This window comes from Primulina tabacum, chromosome 16 (genome assembly GCF_025594145.1).
Source record: "Primulina tabacum isolate GXHZ01 chromosome 16, ASM2559414v2, whole genome shotgun sequence".
NCBI classification, from domain to species: Eukaryota; Viridiplantae; Streptophyta; class Magnoliopsida; order Lamiales; family Gesneriaceae; genus Primulina; species Primulina tabacum.
In genome coordinates, this window is record NC_134565.1 from 20992483 (window position 1) to 21008181 (window position 15699).

The 15699-nt window shown below is 38.2% G+C and overlaps 1 protein-coding gene across 2 annotated transcripts in view; it reads left to right on the forward strand.

Annotated features, from left to right (window-relative positions):
* LOC142528946 (monocopper oxidase-like protein SKU5) overlaps positions 1-15699 on the forward strand; it is a 27155-nt gene continuing 11456 nt past the window's right edge. The window contains exons 1-7 of one of the 2 annotated variants that reach the window (XM_075634246.1): positions 1-311; positions 1205-1314; positions 1385-1655; positions 1752-1890; positions 3443-3806; positions 4135-4500; positions 4605-4683. In XM_075634246.1, coding sequence (XP_075490361.1) covers positions 162-311; positions 1205-1314; positions 1385-1655; positions 1752-1890; positions 3443-3806; positions 4135-4500; positions 4605-4683 — 1479 coding nt within the window. In that variant the 5' untranslated portion in view covers positions 1-161. The remainder of the gene's footprint in view (positions 312-1204; positions 1315-1384; positions 1656-1751; positions 1891-3442; positions 3807-4134; positions 4501-4604; positions 4684-15699) is intronic. The other variant, XM_075634245.1, reaches the window with a different exon arrangement.

The following is a 15699-nucleotide window of genomic DNA, read 5'->3' on the forward strand; positions in this document are numbered from 1 at the left end:
ATTACAACGGCTCGGTTCCCACTGGCAAAAAGAACGGGTTCACCCCACCCTTTTCTCATCTTACATTCACACCAAATGATCGAAAATATAATTTCACCGAGTCTTTGTAATCTGAAAGTAGGGAGGATTTCCCATTATTTTCCGTGGTCGTTTTACAATCAATGCTCCTTAGATTACTGAATAATCGCTTGTATTTCTGCTTCAGTTTACTTCTATGGTTGATTCCAGTTGTCTTAGGGGAAGACCCTTTTGCTTTCTATGACTGGACTGTGTCGTACATCGCCGCTGCTCCTCTGGGGGTCAAGCAACAGGTTTCTTTTTCTAATTTTCTCGTTGTTATTTTTATCCATTTTAAGTTCTAATTTACTTTTGCCCTTTTTCAATTCGAAACTTTTGTATTTTCTTGCGAGTGATTGGTCGAATATATTTGTGCTTGACTATTGTGTTAATGTAAAAGTTTAAGTTTTGGTTAAGTGGGAAGATGGAAGGAAGCTCATTTTGTTCGGTTATTTGGTTGTTTTTACTATTTTTGTACCTAGCTAGTCCCCCTGTGTAGGCCTGAGCACTCTCAAAACGAGTCTTGAAACCTGATGGTTTTGAGTCCCTATGAAAGGCGGAATCAAGTTCAGTTACGATCTTATGCTTTCTAGTTTAGTTTCGTTATGTTCAGACCGGTTATAATCTAACTGTTTTAATCTAAACTGATTAGATTTTAATCATACAATAACTATACTCCAAAATCTTATAATTTTCTTGGCTGGCACCTCACTTCTAGTTTTGTTATCAACCAATTCGGATGTCCGTGTAAGGACAGGGTGTCACATGTATAGCATCATGATCTCGAGTGTGGTAATCAATTTTGGCTCACTCAAGGTGTTTTTATTTGTTGAAACCATTTCAGATGGTAATCAATTTTGGCATTTCTCATAGGTGTCTTTTCGGCAGCTAATTTTCATTGTTCCTGCTAATTATCTCCAGAATTTTAACCTATCAAGCTTCTTCCTCTTTTTTACTTCTAGTCATGCCATAATTATACTTTCTAGTTCACTGATTTTTTTTCTTTACTCCCTCACAACTTTTAAAAAATTAATGTATTGGCGATGTGATTTCATGTATAGTTAGTCATCTGTTGTCTCTACAGTTAATGCTCTATGAGAGCGCCCACCAGCAGGCTGCATCTGACTCCTGAATATCATATTTTCAGGTGATAGGAATAGAGGGGCAATTTCCAGGTCCCATTCTGAATGTCACCACCAATTGGAATGTTGTTGTCAATGTCAAAAATAATCTAGACGAACCGTTTCTTATCACATGGTATTTTTCTGTATTTCAGTATATTGACAATGATTATAGTATTGAAGTAACTGTTCTCGGGGAATTGTAGGAATGGCATTCAACAAAGAAAAAATTCATGGCAAGATGGTGTTTCAGGGACAAACTGTCCCATTCCTGCTGGTTGGAACTGGACGTACCAATTTCAGGTCAAAGACCAGATAGGAAGTTTCTTTTACTTCCCTTCCCTTGGTTTCCAAAGGGCTGCTGGTGGATATGGTGGAATCATTGTTAATAACAGAGGAGTTATTCCTGTGCCTTTTGGCTTACCGGATGGAGATGTTACCCTCTTTATCAGTGATTGGTACATGAAGGATCATAAGGTTGGGGAAGGATCTGTGATATTTTTCCTTTCATTGGTTATTTTCTTAAAGTGTGAGATTATATTGAGTTACTGATATTAGTTAATGGATTAACAGAAACTCAGATATGATATTGTGAGCAAAACTAGTCTTGGAGCTCCAGATGGTGTCCTAATTAACGGATTAGGTCCTTACCAATATAATGTAGATTTTGTGTCGGATGGTATATCCTACCAGATTATAAATGTTGAACCAGGTATTCCTCTTCTGGCAGCATATGATGCCAAGTGCTGCCTTTCCGCTTCTCATGCCCGCATTAAACTTGTGCTTTATCATTTTTCTGTAGCTATTGTCATAGATGCTTAATTTTAAATTAGATATTAACAATTTTGTAGAGAATAGAGCACTGTTTATGTGCATTTCATGATGGAATTTGTGGCATGGCTTGTGAGATATGAACATATAGGGGAGGACCTGACATAACTATTTCTCTTTGTTTTTGCTACTTGTAACTTGTAAAATATAACATAAAGAGTAAAAATTGGTTCATGTTCAGAATATGGAGTCATGGAACGAACTGGAGTCATAAGAAATTTATTTGTTATTTTCTATGCGTGTTCATCATCCTCAGATCTTCTTCCAAGGTTAGACGAAATGAATATAGTCGGATTGGAGTCCGGGTCGATTCACTATAATTTTAACTACTTGACTTAAGCTAGACTAAATAAATAACTGCAAGAGAACAAAATTATTGATCTAAATTAACTAACTAGAACAATTTCCAATTAAATATAACGGTATTCAACGATCAAGCAAGAACATAAATTCGAATAAAGGGCTAGGACATACAAAGGTATTGAAACTCTACTATGTGGTCAAATTCTAGCTCAATCACTGTGAAATCCCGTAATTTATTTATTTATCAATTCGTTGCGTTGAGAAAACCTATTTAAACCTAACAATCTAATTATTTCTAATTGAATTTAATTAAATTTAAATGCATTAAATCTTTGTGAAATTTATCTTTTCACCTAAACTCGCACATAGAAATCGAATATATTCCTAATCAATTTTACAATATGTTGATTGACGTCTTTGTTGCTATATTTAATCAATCATGTTCCGATTCAATATAAATCAACAAACATGTAAATAGGTATCAGGCTATTCACCCAATATCAGTCAATAATTGAAAGCAAGAAAAATAATCTATTGAAAACAAATCAGATATAAAAAAGTATTGTCTCGGTTTTATCTTAGACTTGGCCTAAAGAAATATATTCTATAAAATCAAAATAAAACATAAAGAAATGTTTGAATCCATAAAAATAAACTGTTGGAAGGAATAAGAAAATCTAAGTGTGACTGGTGTGATTCCCCCTGTCTTCCTCCTCTCTCAAATCCTAGCCGTCAAGAACAATTGTCAAAAGTCCTAGCTTCTCATGTGAGTGTGTCAAAATCTTCCCCCAAAAAAAATCAAATTGATGTGTCTCACGTTAATGTCAAGGAGTAAAATCAAAATATTTCATTTGAAAAAATTTAAATTTTAAATCGATCATCCAAAACAAATTGAACAAAACCAAAAACTTAGTTTGATTTGATTTTTTTTTTAATTTTAATGGTATCTGTGTTTTGCTATTTAGTATTTCCAAAAATTTGGTTTGGTTACGATTTTTATCAAAACTAGAACCAGTCCACACCCCTAGACCCCTAGTTGTGGCAGCTTGCTTCAATAATGTAAAAGTTCAATCACATGTATTAATTCATTTACATCAATTATTCTGTTGATGAATTTTCTTGTAAAACAGGCAAAACCTATCGCTTCCGTGTTCACAATGTTGGAATCTCTACTAGCTTGAATTTCAGGATTCAAAATCATAATTTGATCCTTGTAGAAACTGAAGGGTCTTACACCATGCAACAGAACTACTCAAACATGGATATCCATGTAGGTCAGTCATATTCGTTCTTGGTAACAATGGATCAAAATGCATTCAGTGATTATTACATCGTTGCTAGTCCAAGGTTTACCGATTCATCGGCTTGGGCAAAGGCCACAGGAGTTGCTATATTACACTACTCAAATTCCCAGGGGCCTGCTTCAGGTCCTCTTCCAGATCCTCCTGATGAACATGACACAGATTTCTCAATGAGTCAAGCAAGATCTATAAGGTTTTAGCTAAACAGAGTCATTCTTTTTATTTTTGTTTACTTTATAAATTTGTGAAATATTTACCTTAACATTGTTTATCTTACTCTGAAACAAATGGCTTTAATTTTACTGGATGGACTTCTGTATGCACCTTTCATAATATGGTCTTATATTCCCAAGAAAGGTATATCACATCATGATGTTAGATCATTGCTTGAGAATCAAACTTTAATTGATCCTCTCTCATACCATTTTTTCTATGTGCTTTGAGAATAATTTTATGTTGCGTAATTCATATGAGCATAATCTTTGATTTTAGATATTTAACTTACAGCTTTGTTAATACAGATGGAATGTTTCTGCTGGAGCCGCCCGTCCAAATCCGCAAGGATCTTTTAGATATGGGCAAATATCTGTGACAGATGTATATGTCATCCTTAATAGGCTTCCAGAACTTGTCGATGGAAAATGGCGTAACACTCTAAATGGGATTTCTTATGTAGCTCCTTCAACACCTCTCATGCTTGCTTTGCAATTTAAGGTCCCAGGGATCTTCAAGCTTGATTTTCCTAATAGGATGATGAATAGACCTGCGAAAGTTGACACGTCTGTCATTAACGGAACTTTCAAAGGATTTATAGAAATTATTTTTCAAAACAATTCTACCTCTATTCATAGTTACCATCTAGACGGATACTCCTTTTTCGTCGTGGGGTAAGAACGAAATTTGAGTATTTTCAGGTTATTTCAGTGCTTCATTATTCTAATTTTGGTAAGTGAAAAACCTGAAAGTTTGACACTTTTTGTTTGACCCACAGGATGGATTATGGGGTGTGGACCGAGAACAGTAGAAGCACTTATAACAAATGGGATGGGGTGGCTCGATGCACTACCCAGGTAGTCATTGCCCTATATCTTTTACTTGAAGTTTTTATTTATTTATTTAATTATATATTTTGCTGTCAATTGCCTAGCCAACTTCATTTGGATGGAAAAGTTGTTAAAAAAACGGTTTTTATGTTAGAAAAAACCAAGGAGTGTGCATGGCTGTATGGCTGGCTTTTGCTTTTAAAAAAGTGTTGAGTTGTGGTTTTTAGTGTTTCTTCAGTGTCTCTTTGGAAACTAAAAGAAATTACATAATATTTCTGGGAAAATAATCTTTTTAACTATTTTATCCTTGTATGATACTCATTTTTCTTTTGAGAAAGATTTAAATTTTTTTATTAGCAATATTTTTTAAAATAAGTGCTTGCGGTTTCTAAATATTTGTATTTGAAATCCCCCTTCCCGGATGTCCTTGGGTAGGTAGCAAATTATTGGATGAAGCAGCTTTAATTGTCTGCAGTTTTTTTTTATTATGATGTACATAGATTTAAAAAAGGGGAAATTCTGGAATACACTTTGATGTGACTCTGTTACTTTGCTTTACGGTCATTTGTTGGATTACGGCATCTTAGACATGCAAATAGTCCACAGCTTCTTTACTATATCAGAGAGAGAACCAAAAGTTTAAAATAAACAATTGTTGTAGCAGATGCCAAAACTATTTGACGAATTGATCAACAAATTGAGACTTTTTGTTTGATCATGGATATCATGTGATTATTAAAATAAATTTGGTTCTCAAAGAAGAAATGGACATCCCATTGCTTCTCTTGTAAATGATTATGTAACGCCTCAGATTCGACGACTGTCCTCACTCTACCAAGACGAGTCTTTCCGGCGTGTTTATGTTCTCAATCACACGCACCCTAAGAAACTTCCGAGGGGGTCATCCATCCCATAATTGTACAAGTTAAGCACTCTTAACCTTGGATTTCTTATGTGATGAGCTACCGAAAAGAAGATGCACTGTCTTGATATGAGTAGTACATATCAAATCTTTTAAGCTCTCCTCAACTGCACAGTCTCATACCTGAACAGTTTTGGAATCCCTCTCATTCCGATGTGAGATCGGTTCATTTATGTTACCTTCGCCTAGAACCCTGCCATGAGTCGATCATTGTCCGTGTAACCTCATGGCACCGGCGATCACTCCTCGCTCTCTTCGGCTCCGGGCCTCATAGCTTATCATGCTAAATGGCGTATCTATATGGGTGCATTTTTTTCGTATCATCGAACAATTTTTGGGAAAAATGAATTGCTGCAGGTAATACGATGTGCGTTCTGAAAGGGATCGATTTTAAGTGACCGAAAACGCAACGGAAGCAACAAAAATTCGGAAATCATATTTTCTAGCATGAAATTTTCGGCAACCTTGTGTACTAGGGTGTAGCATATACAAAAACACAAACTATGACATACATAGGGTGTTTTAAAGATTTACCTATCAATCTTAAAAGATTGATGATGGCTCCAACTAGGGTGTAAACACCTTAGCTCTTGAATGGTAAGACAATCTTCAAGCTTCCCTTTGAGCCCACCTTGCTCAAATATTAAGCCCACCACCAACAAGCTAGAACCACTCTAATTTTGCACTAGAAAAATTAGAGCATTTTTCTTTGAGAAGTGTTTTCTTTCCTCAACTATTGAAGAAGAAAAATGAGAGAAAAACTTGGAGAATCCCTTTGCAAGTTTCAGCCATGCCCTTCAAAAATAGGAGGAGAGAAGACTAGTCTTGGTTGTGGGAAAAGGTGTGAATTCCAAAGGCATGCCATGCCTTGAATGTTGCAAAAGTTGTCTCCCAACTTTTCACCTCCCATGCATGCAAGTCTTATTTGATTTTTAACAATTAAAAATCCATGGACTTATTTTAATTATCTCAAACATATTTGAGACTAATTAAACATTACTTGAATTCACTCAAGTCACTAGTTGAATAATTATTTCTAATTGGGCTCTACAAGGCCCAATATTGTTTAACTAATCCAACACTTGAATTAATTTAATTATTTGGACTCTACTAGGTCCACTAGTGTTTAATTAATTCAACACTTGAATTAATTTAATTTAGTCTATAATAATGTTTATGAAAATCACAATTTTCAAATACATTATTTATTTGGCCAATTTTTAATCTAGGAACACTTCCACAAATTAAAAGTCACATTTCTCTCATAGAAGTCAAGTCGTTCAACACATTGAACAATTTTAGTTCTCAACGGGATCTAGAAAGCTAATACTTGTGTGGCCCTCAATGGTTCATTGATACAACTAGCCGTGGGTTCACATCTCCATGTGATTCGGACTAAACATGTCCTTATATGAGCATACCCCAATTGCTCCATTCTTAATTATCAACTCTTTGATAATAAGAACGTCAGAACTCAAGTCTGATAGTACCCAACGAATCATGTTAAACGCCTAGCAGCTTACATGATTCCCTAGGTATCAAATGATAGTGCCTGCAAAAACCATTCAATTATGGTTAGCGTACAGTACGGTCCCTTCAACTCATATATCCCGACCGATTCGACAACCATTGGTTTATCGAGAGTTGTCAATGAATCGATACTATGTGTCATGTCGTAGTTGCATCGATGGTGTAATCTATGAAACCCTTTTCATATTTACCACCATACTCTGATCAGAAATTTCAACCTACATACACATGAGAACACATAGGATATCCATACCCGAAGGTAAGCGGTGAATCCCCGACTACAATGCATCGACTCCTATATATTTCGACAGAACACCCAACCTTGCCACCTGATGACCCCATGAGAGTCGGTAAACAAGTCAAAGTGTAATTCTAGCACATAGAGTCTCAATGTTGTCCCTGGTCATAAGGACTAATGGTGTACAACCATAAATTAGGACGTTTTCACTCGATAAGTGAGAACCACTTGGAAAGTCCTTTATGGAGGGTTGTTCAGTGCACTCTACCAGGAGCACCTATCTGCATGCTCGGACATCACAATGTCCCCTACCAATGAAACATGGTACTCACATCGCAGATATTAGTCTCTAACTCGAGCGGCCTATATCCTTTTTAGCGGCGGCTGAATCGACCAGGAACTGTTTAGAATATACAGCATTCCAAATATGAGTTTCATGATACTCATCATATGAGCATTTCATATTCTTTCTACTATTTATATATATTCAAGGACTTTATCTATGCAACTAGCATGGGTATACAGATAAAGAAGTGCCAAAATAATAATTTCAAATATTATTAAAATAAAGATCGTTTATACATAGAGTTTCATTGTGAACACTCGGCCAACACTTGGCTCGACGGGCACCTACTCTAACAATCTCCCACTTGCACTAGAGCCAACTACCCATATGCTTCAAACCCATCGATTCGCTATGCTTCTCGAACAATGGTCTAGGTAAAGGCTTAGTTAGCGGATCAGCAACATTATCTGCGGAGTCGACTTTGTCAATCATGACATCTCCTCTTTCCACGATCTCTCTGAGGATGTGGTACTTTCTCAATACGTGTTTGGACTTCTGATGAGACCTTGGCTCCTTCGCTTGAGCTACAGCTCCCGTGTTGTCACAAAACACCGGGACAGGAGCAACTCCATTAGGAATGACGCCCAACTCTTGGACGAAATTCCTTATCCAAACAGCCTCCTTTGCTGCAGCTGATGCAGCAATGTATTCTGCTTCAGTGGTGGAATCCGCTGTACTGTCTTGCTTGGAACTCTTCCAAGAGACAGCAACACCATTGAGCATGAATATGAATCCAGAGGTTGACTTTGAGTCATCAATATCGCGTTGGAAGCTAGAGTCGGTATAGCCTTCCAATTTCAGATCTCCACCCCCATAGACCAAGAACAATTTATCGGTCATCCTCAAATACTTGAGGATGTCTTTCACAGCTTTCCAATGTGGAGGACCAGGGTTCGATTGATATCTACTCACTACACTTAGTGCGAAAGCCACGTCAGGACGTGTAGATATCATCCCATACATGATGCTACCAATTGCAGATGCATATGGAATGCGTGTCATCGCCGCTATCTCTGCATCAGTCTTGGGAGACATAGACTTGGATAGGGACACGCCATGACACATTGGTAGATGTCCTCTCTTGGACTCATCCATCGAGAACCGCTTCAGGATGGTATCAATGTATGTGGACTGGGTGAGACCAAGCAATCTCTTTGATCTATCTCTATAGATCTGTATTCCCAATACAAAAGATGCTTCACCCAAGTCTTGCATCGAGAACTTACTTGCTAACCAAATCTTAGTTGATTGCAACATTCCTACATCATTCCCAATGAGTAGAATGTCGTCAACATACAGTACCAGGAATGTCACAGCACTCCCACTGACCTTCTTATACACACAGGGTTCCTCAGGATTCTTAGTAAAATCAAACTCTTTGATTGTACTATCGAATCTAAGGTTCCAACTCCTGGATGCCTGCTTTAGACCATAAATAGATCTTTGAAGTTTGTATACCATATGCTCACTTCCGATAGATGTAAACCCTTCGGGTTGAGACATGTAAATCTCTTCCTTAATATCCCCATTAAGAAAGGCTGTCTTGACATCCATCTGCCATATCTCATAGTCATACTATGCAGCTACGGCTAACAATATCCTTATAGACTTGAACATTGCAACTGGAGAAAAGGTTTCCTCAAAGTCAACTCCTTGTCTTTGAGTATATCCTTTTGCCACCAATCGCGCCTTGAAGGTCAATACCTTCCCATCCGCCCCAAGTTTTCTCTTGTAAATCCATTTACACCCTATGGGAACAATTCCCTCAGGTGGATCCACGAGATTCCACACTTGGTTCGAATGCATGGAATTCATCTCAGATTCCATTGCTTCAAGCCACTTGGATGAATCGGCATCAGATAATGCTTCCTTGAAGGTCCTTGGATCACATCCATGGATAGGCTCATCATGGCCCTCTTCAAGAAGCAGACCATACCTCATAGGTGGTCTCGAGACTCTCTCGGATCTTCTAGGAGCTTGTATCTCCTCTCTTGGCTCTTCGGGTGTGGGTTCTATAATTGTGGGTGTTTCTCGAACCTCTTCGAGTTCTATCATCTCACCTTTTCTATCCAATAGAAATTCCTTTTCCAAAAAAGTTGCATTCCTGGAAACAAACACTTTTGTTTCTTGGGGATGATAGAAGTAGTATCCAACCAAATTCTTTGGATATCCCACAAAGTAACATAAAATGGATCGACTATCCAATTTATCTCCCACTACCTGCTTCACATAAGCAGGGCACCCCCATATTCTAAGATAAGAATATTTGGGTAGCTTACCCATCCATATCTCATATGGTATCTTGTCAGCTGCCTTTGAATGGACATTGTTCAACAACAGTGCCGCTGTCTCAAGCGCATATCCCCAAAAGGATGGCGGCAACTCCGTGAACCCCATCATAGACCGAACCATGTCCATCAAAGTCCCGTTACGACGCTCCGAAACACCATTCAACTGTGGTGTAGCGGGCGGAGTCCACTGCGAGAGAATCCCATTCTGCCTAAGATACTTTTGGAACTCGGCACTCAAGTACTCACCACCTCGATCCGATCGAAGTGTCTTGATGCTTCGTCCCAATTGCTTTTCTACTTCAGTTCTGAATTCTTTGAACCTTTCAAAGGCTTCAGACTTGTATTTCATCAAATACACATACCCATACCTCGAAAAGTCATCGGTAAAGGTGATGAAGTAGGCATGTCCATGCTTAGTGGTGATGCTAAGCGGACCGCACACATCGGTATGGATCAAATCCAATAACCCCTTGGCTCGCTCCACATGGCCCTTAAAGGGAATTTTGGTCATCTTTCCTTTTAGACAGGATTCATAAGTCGTGAGAGCATTAATATCAAACATATCAAACATGCACACTCCCACTAGCTTGTTCATCCTTCTTAGGGAAATATGTCCTAATCGAGCATGCCATAATTGTGCCGAATTTAGAGTATCTTGTTTGCTTGTTTGTTGTTGTTATAGCTTGGACATTGTTAAGTGGAATATCTTTTAATTTTAAGGTGTAGAGATCGTTTTCAAGTTCTCCGGTACCAATTAAACATTCGTTCTTGTAAATGTTGCAAACACCTTTGCTAAATAAACAAGAAAATCCATCTTTATCAAGCATAGAAATGGAAATAATGTTTTTCACCAAGTCTGGTACAAACAAAACATCTCTTAAAACAAACTTAAAATCATTGTTCAAATGCAAGTAAACATCTCCTACAGCCTTGGCAGCAACCCTTGCTCCATTGCCCATCCTCAAGAAGGTCTCACCTTCCCTGAGCCTCCTACTTCTTCCCATCACCTGCAAATCATTACAGAGATGTGAGCCACAGCCGGTATCCAATACCCAAGAAGTAGAGTTAATTGAAATGTTTACTTCAATGTAGAACATACCGTTTCCAGAACTCTTCTGGGCAAGATATTCCCTGCAGTTACGCCTCCAATGTCCAGGCTTCTTGCAGTGATGACAGATGTCAACAGTCTTGTCAGCCTTCGCTTGTGTGGCTGCCACAACGGGACCCGGAGTCTGCCTTTTCAAAGGCACGTTCTTCTTGGGACGTTGGAAAGAACGCTTCTTTCTCTTCCCACGTGGATCGGTCTTTGTACCAGATGAAGAACCCACATAAAGAACCGACTTCTCTTTCTTGATGGTGGACTCAAAAGTCACAAGCATGTTCACCAACTTCTCAAGGGTCGGCTCCATCTTGTTCATATTGAAATTCACCACAAAAGGATCAAGCGAGCTAGGCAGTGACAAAATCAACACGTCAGTGGTCAACTCCGAAGGCAACATCAAATCCATGCCAACGAGCTTGTCCACGAGCCCAATCATCTTTAGGCCATGCTCATGGACCGAAGCCCCATCTCGCATGCGTAAAGTGATCAGCTCCTTGACCGTAGCATGCCTAAGAGGCCGAGTCTGCTCACCAAAGAGTTTCTTGAGGTGCAAATGAATGTCAGCAGCACTCTTTGCACCCTCAAAACGCCTCTGCAGCTCATCATTCATAGAAGCCTGCATATAACATTTGGCCTTCAAGTCATGGTCACACCAATCCTTGTAGGTCTGCAATTCCTCAGGAGTGCAGTCACTCGGAGCCTTATCAGGGGGCGACTCAGTCTGTGTATATGCAATCTTTTCCGAGTTCAAGACGATTTTCAGATTTCTTAGCCAAGTGAGGTAATTAGGTCCGGTTAATACGTGTTTTTCGAGTATGGCAGAAAGCGGATTGCGAATTGAAGACATTGTCAAATAGTACTGAAAAATAAACAGATAAATGTTAATGACTATTTTAAAATATTTAGTAAGATATAAAGTATGGACTTTAACTTAATAAATGTTTACTCCCACTGTTTTGACATCTTTCACTACCCTCTAGTGAAAACGGGAAACTCCTTTCCTCAGTAGGTACGCAAGGTCCAATTAGCGAATCATGATCCCGAATAATATCAGCCAATCACAATTCCTAAAAGGTAGTTTCCAATTGCATCACAATGCAACCCTCTACGTAAACTTTTGTCTCACGTTTGATTAGGACCCAATAATATGACGTCGTTCATCTTCATGTGTCAAGCCTTACCCATCGATGTTGAACCTTAATGGACGGTCGCCATGAGTTCCCCCAATAATGTGAGCCGAAATCATGGGAGTTCCACGTAGTTTACATCACCATGTCAATGGATGTCACAGCTTTCCGGCACCCAGGGCCCCCCCAATAATATGAGCCGAGCCCCGAGTACGGGTAGCGTTCATCATGCACCCATTGTGGATGGAAGACATGGAAATTATAAACAAATTTATAATTCCCCTTTTCGGGCTTGATATTAATTTTGAATCTTATTCAAAATGAGGGTTTTTTAATTTTGAAAGGTCTCATCATTAATTTTATTTAAAAGCTCGCCATGTTTGATCGTATGTTTGCCGGATTCATGCAACTTTGTTATTATCATAATAATAACGCACATACTCATTATTTATAACATATCATGCATATATTATAAACAATAAACAAAACAAGGATGATCAATCGCCCCAATACTAATGGCCAGTGTGAGCTAAACACGGGCCTAGGTCCAATCCTAGGGTAATGCAAGGGATGCAAATGCAACTATTACATTAGCTTCCAATATTTACATGTCTTCGATCTTCATAATCATCATGGCCACCATCTTCCAATCTTGAGCATCCACTATACTAATATTTACAAATAAATATTCATGGCAAATAGGGATACATCTCATGGGGTGGGAACGGGCCATAAACCAAGCCCACTTTAAATTAGATAATTATTACAATCATTCAACACAAAATATCCTAGCATACACCTAGCAAATTGGGCTTGGGCTTTTGATCATCCATCATGCATAATATCACATATCATACACCATCAATTAATTATCACAATAATTAATTGATCCAATATTATATATCTTGATCCAATCACTAACCGCCACGATTATAACAAAGTATACAAACACCTTTGTCTACTTTCTAATTAATTTATTTATAACCGAATTTCTTGTAAATCACCATTTACTATAAATAATTAAAGTCCAACTTCAATTATTTATTTCATGAGAAAATATTTGCAACTTTTGTAATTTTAAACTTAAGTGCCCAAAAAACTCATTTTTCACCAAAAACATTTTGGCCCATTTAAAATTCACAAATATGTTAGCCATCCAATGGCCCAACAACATCAAGGCTCATGACACTTTGATAATCCAAAACACTTTTGGAAACCCTAGTCGTCATCGCCGTCGCCGGAGCTCCGTCGCCGGATTCCGGCCAACAAATTTTTTTTTTTTTTGAAAATAGGGGCTGTTCGGAAGGGGCTGCCCTTGCTGCCCGAAATGGGCAGCCCCTTGGGCAGCCCGAGGTGCCCGAAATGGGCAGAAACTTGCTGCCCAAAGTCGTCCCCAAAACCGGCCACGATTTGATGCGAAAATTTGTCTCATGCGGTTAGAAATTGACCTCAATATAATATTATGTATATGCTACACAAACTAGTACCCTTAGCTCTGATACCACTTGAAGGGAATCGATTTTAAGTGACCGAAAACGCAACGGAAGCAACAAAAATTCGGAAATCATATTTTGTAGCATGAAATTTTCGGCCACCTTGTGTACTAGGGTGTAGCATATACAAAAACACAAACTATGACATACATAGGGTGTTTTAAAGATTTACCTATCAATCTTAAAAGATTGATGATGGCTCCAACTAAGGTGTAAACACCTTAGCTCTTGAATGGCAAGACAATCTTCAAGCTTCCCTTTGAGCCCACCTTGCTCAAATATTAAGCCCACCACCAACAAGCTAGAACCACTCTAATTTTGCACTAGAAAAATTAGAGTATTTTTCTTTGAGAAGTGTTTTCTTTTTTCAACTATTGAAGAAGAAAAATGAGAGAAAAACTTGGAGAATCCCTTTGCAAGTTTCGGCCATGCCTTTCAAAAATAGGAGGAGAGAAGACTAGTCTTGGTTGTGGGAAAAGGTGTGAATTCCAAAGGCATGCCATGCCTTGGATGTTGCAAAAGTTGTCTCCCAACTTTTCACCTCCCATGCATGCAAGTCTTATTTGATTTTTAACAATTAAAAATCCATGGACTTATTTTAATTATCTCAAACATATTTGAGACTAATTAAACATTACTTGAATTCACTCAAGTCACTAGTTACATAATTATTTCTAATTGGGCTCTACAAGGCCCAATATTGTTTAACTAATCCAACACTTGAGTTAATTTAATTATTTGGACTCTACTAGGTCCACTAGTGTTTAATTAATTCAACACTTGAATTAATTTAAATTAGTCCATAATAATGTTTATGAAAATCACAATTTTCAAATACATTATTTATTTGGCCAACTTTTAATCTAGGAACACTTCCACAAATTAAAAGTCACATTTCTCTCATAGAAGTCATACTTCTATTTTATTTATGCTTATAAACTCATTTACAAGCCGTTCAACACATTGAACAATTTTAGTTCTCAACGGGATCTAGAAAGCTAATACTTGTGTGGCCCTCAATGGTTCATTGATACAACTAGCCGTGGGTTCACATCTCCATGTGATTCGGACTAAACATGTCCTTATATGAGCATACCCCAATTGCTCCATTCTTAATTATCAACTCTTTGATAATAAGAACGTCAGAACTCAAGTCTGATAGTACCCAACGAATCATGTTAAACGCCTAGCAGCTTACATGATTCCCTAGGTATCAAATGATAGTGCCTGCAAAAACCATTCAATTATGGTTAGCGTACAGTACGCTCCCTTCAACTCATATATCCCGACCGATTCGACAACCATTGGTTTATCGAGAGTTGTCAATGAATCGATACTATGTGTCATGTCGTAGTTGCATCGATGGTGTAATCTATGAAACCCTTTTCATATTTACCACCATACTCTGATCAGAGATTTCAACCTACATACACATGAGAACACATAGGATATCCATACCCGAAGGTAAGCGGTGAATCCCCGACTACAATGCATCGACTCCTATATATTTCGACAGAACACCCAACCTTGCCACCTGATGACCCCATGAGAGTCGGTAAACAAGTCAAAGTGTAATTCTAGCACATAGAGTCTCAATGTTGTCCCTGGTCATAAGGACTAATGGTGTACAACCATAAACTAGGACGTTTTCACTCGATAAGTGAGAACCACTTGGAAAGTCCTTTATGGAGGGTTGTTCAGTGCACTCTACCAGGAGCACCTATCTGCATGCTCGGACATCACAATGTCCCCTACCAATGAAACATGGTACTCACATCGCAGATATTAGTCTCTAACTCGAGCGGCCTATATCCTTTTTAGCGGCGGCTGAATCGACCAGGAACTGTTTAGAATATACAGCATTCCAAATATGAGTTTCATGATACTCATCATATGAGCATTTCATATTCTTTCTACTATTTATATATATTCAAGGACTTTATCTATGCAACTAGCATGGGTATACAGATAAAGAAGTGCCAAAATAATAATTT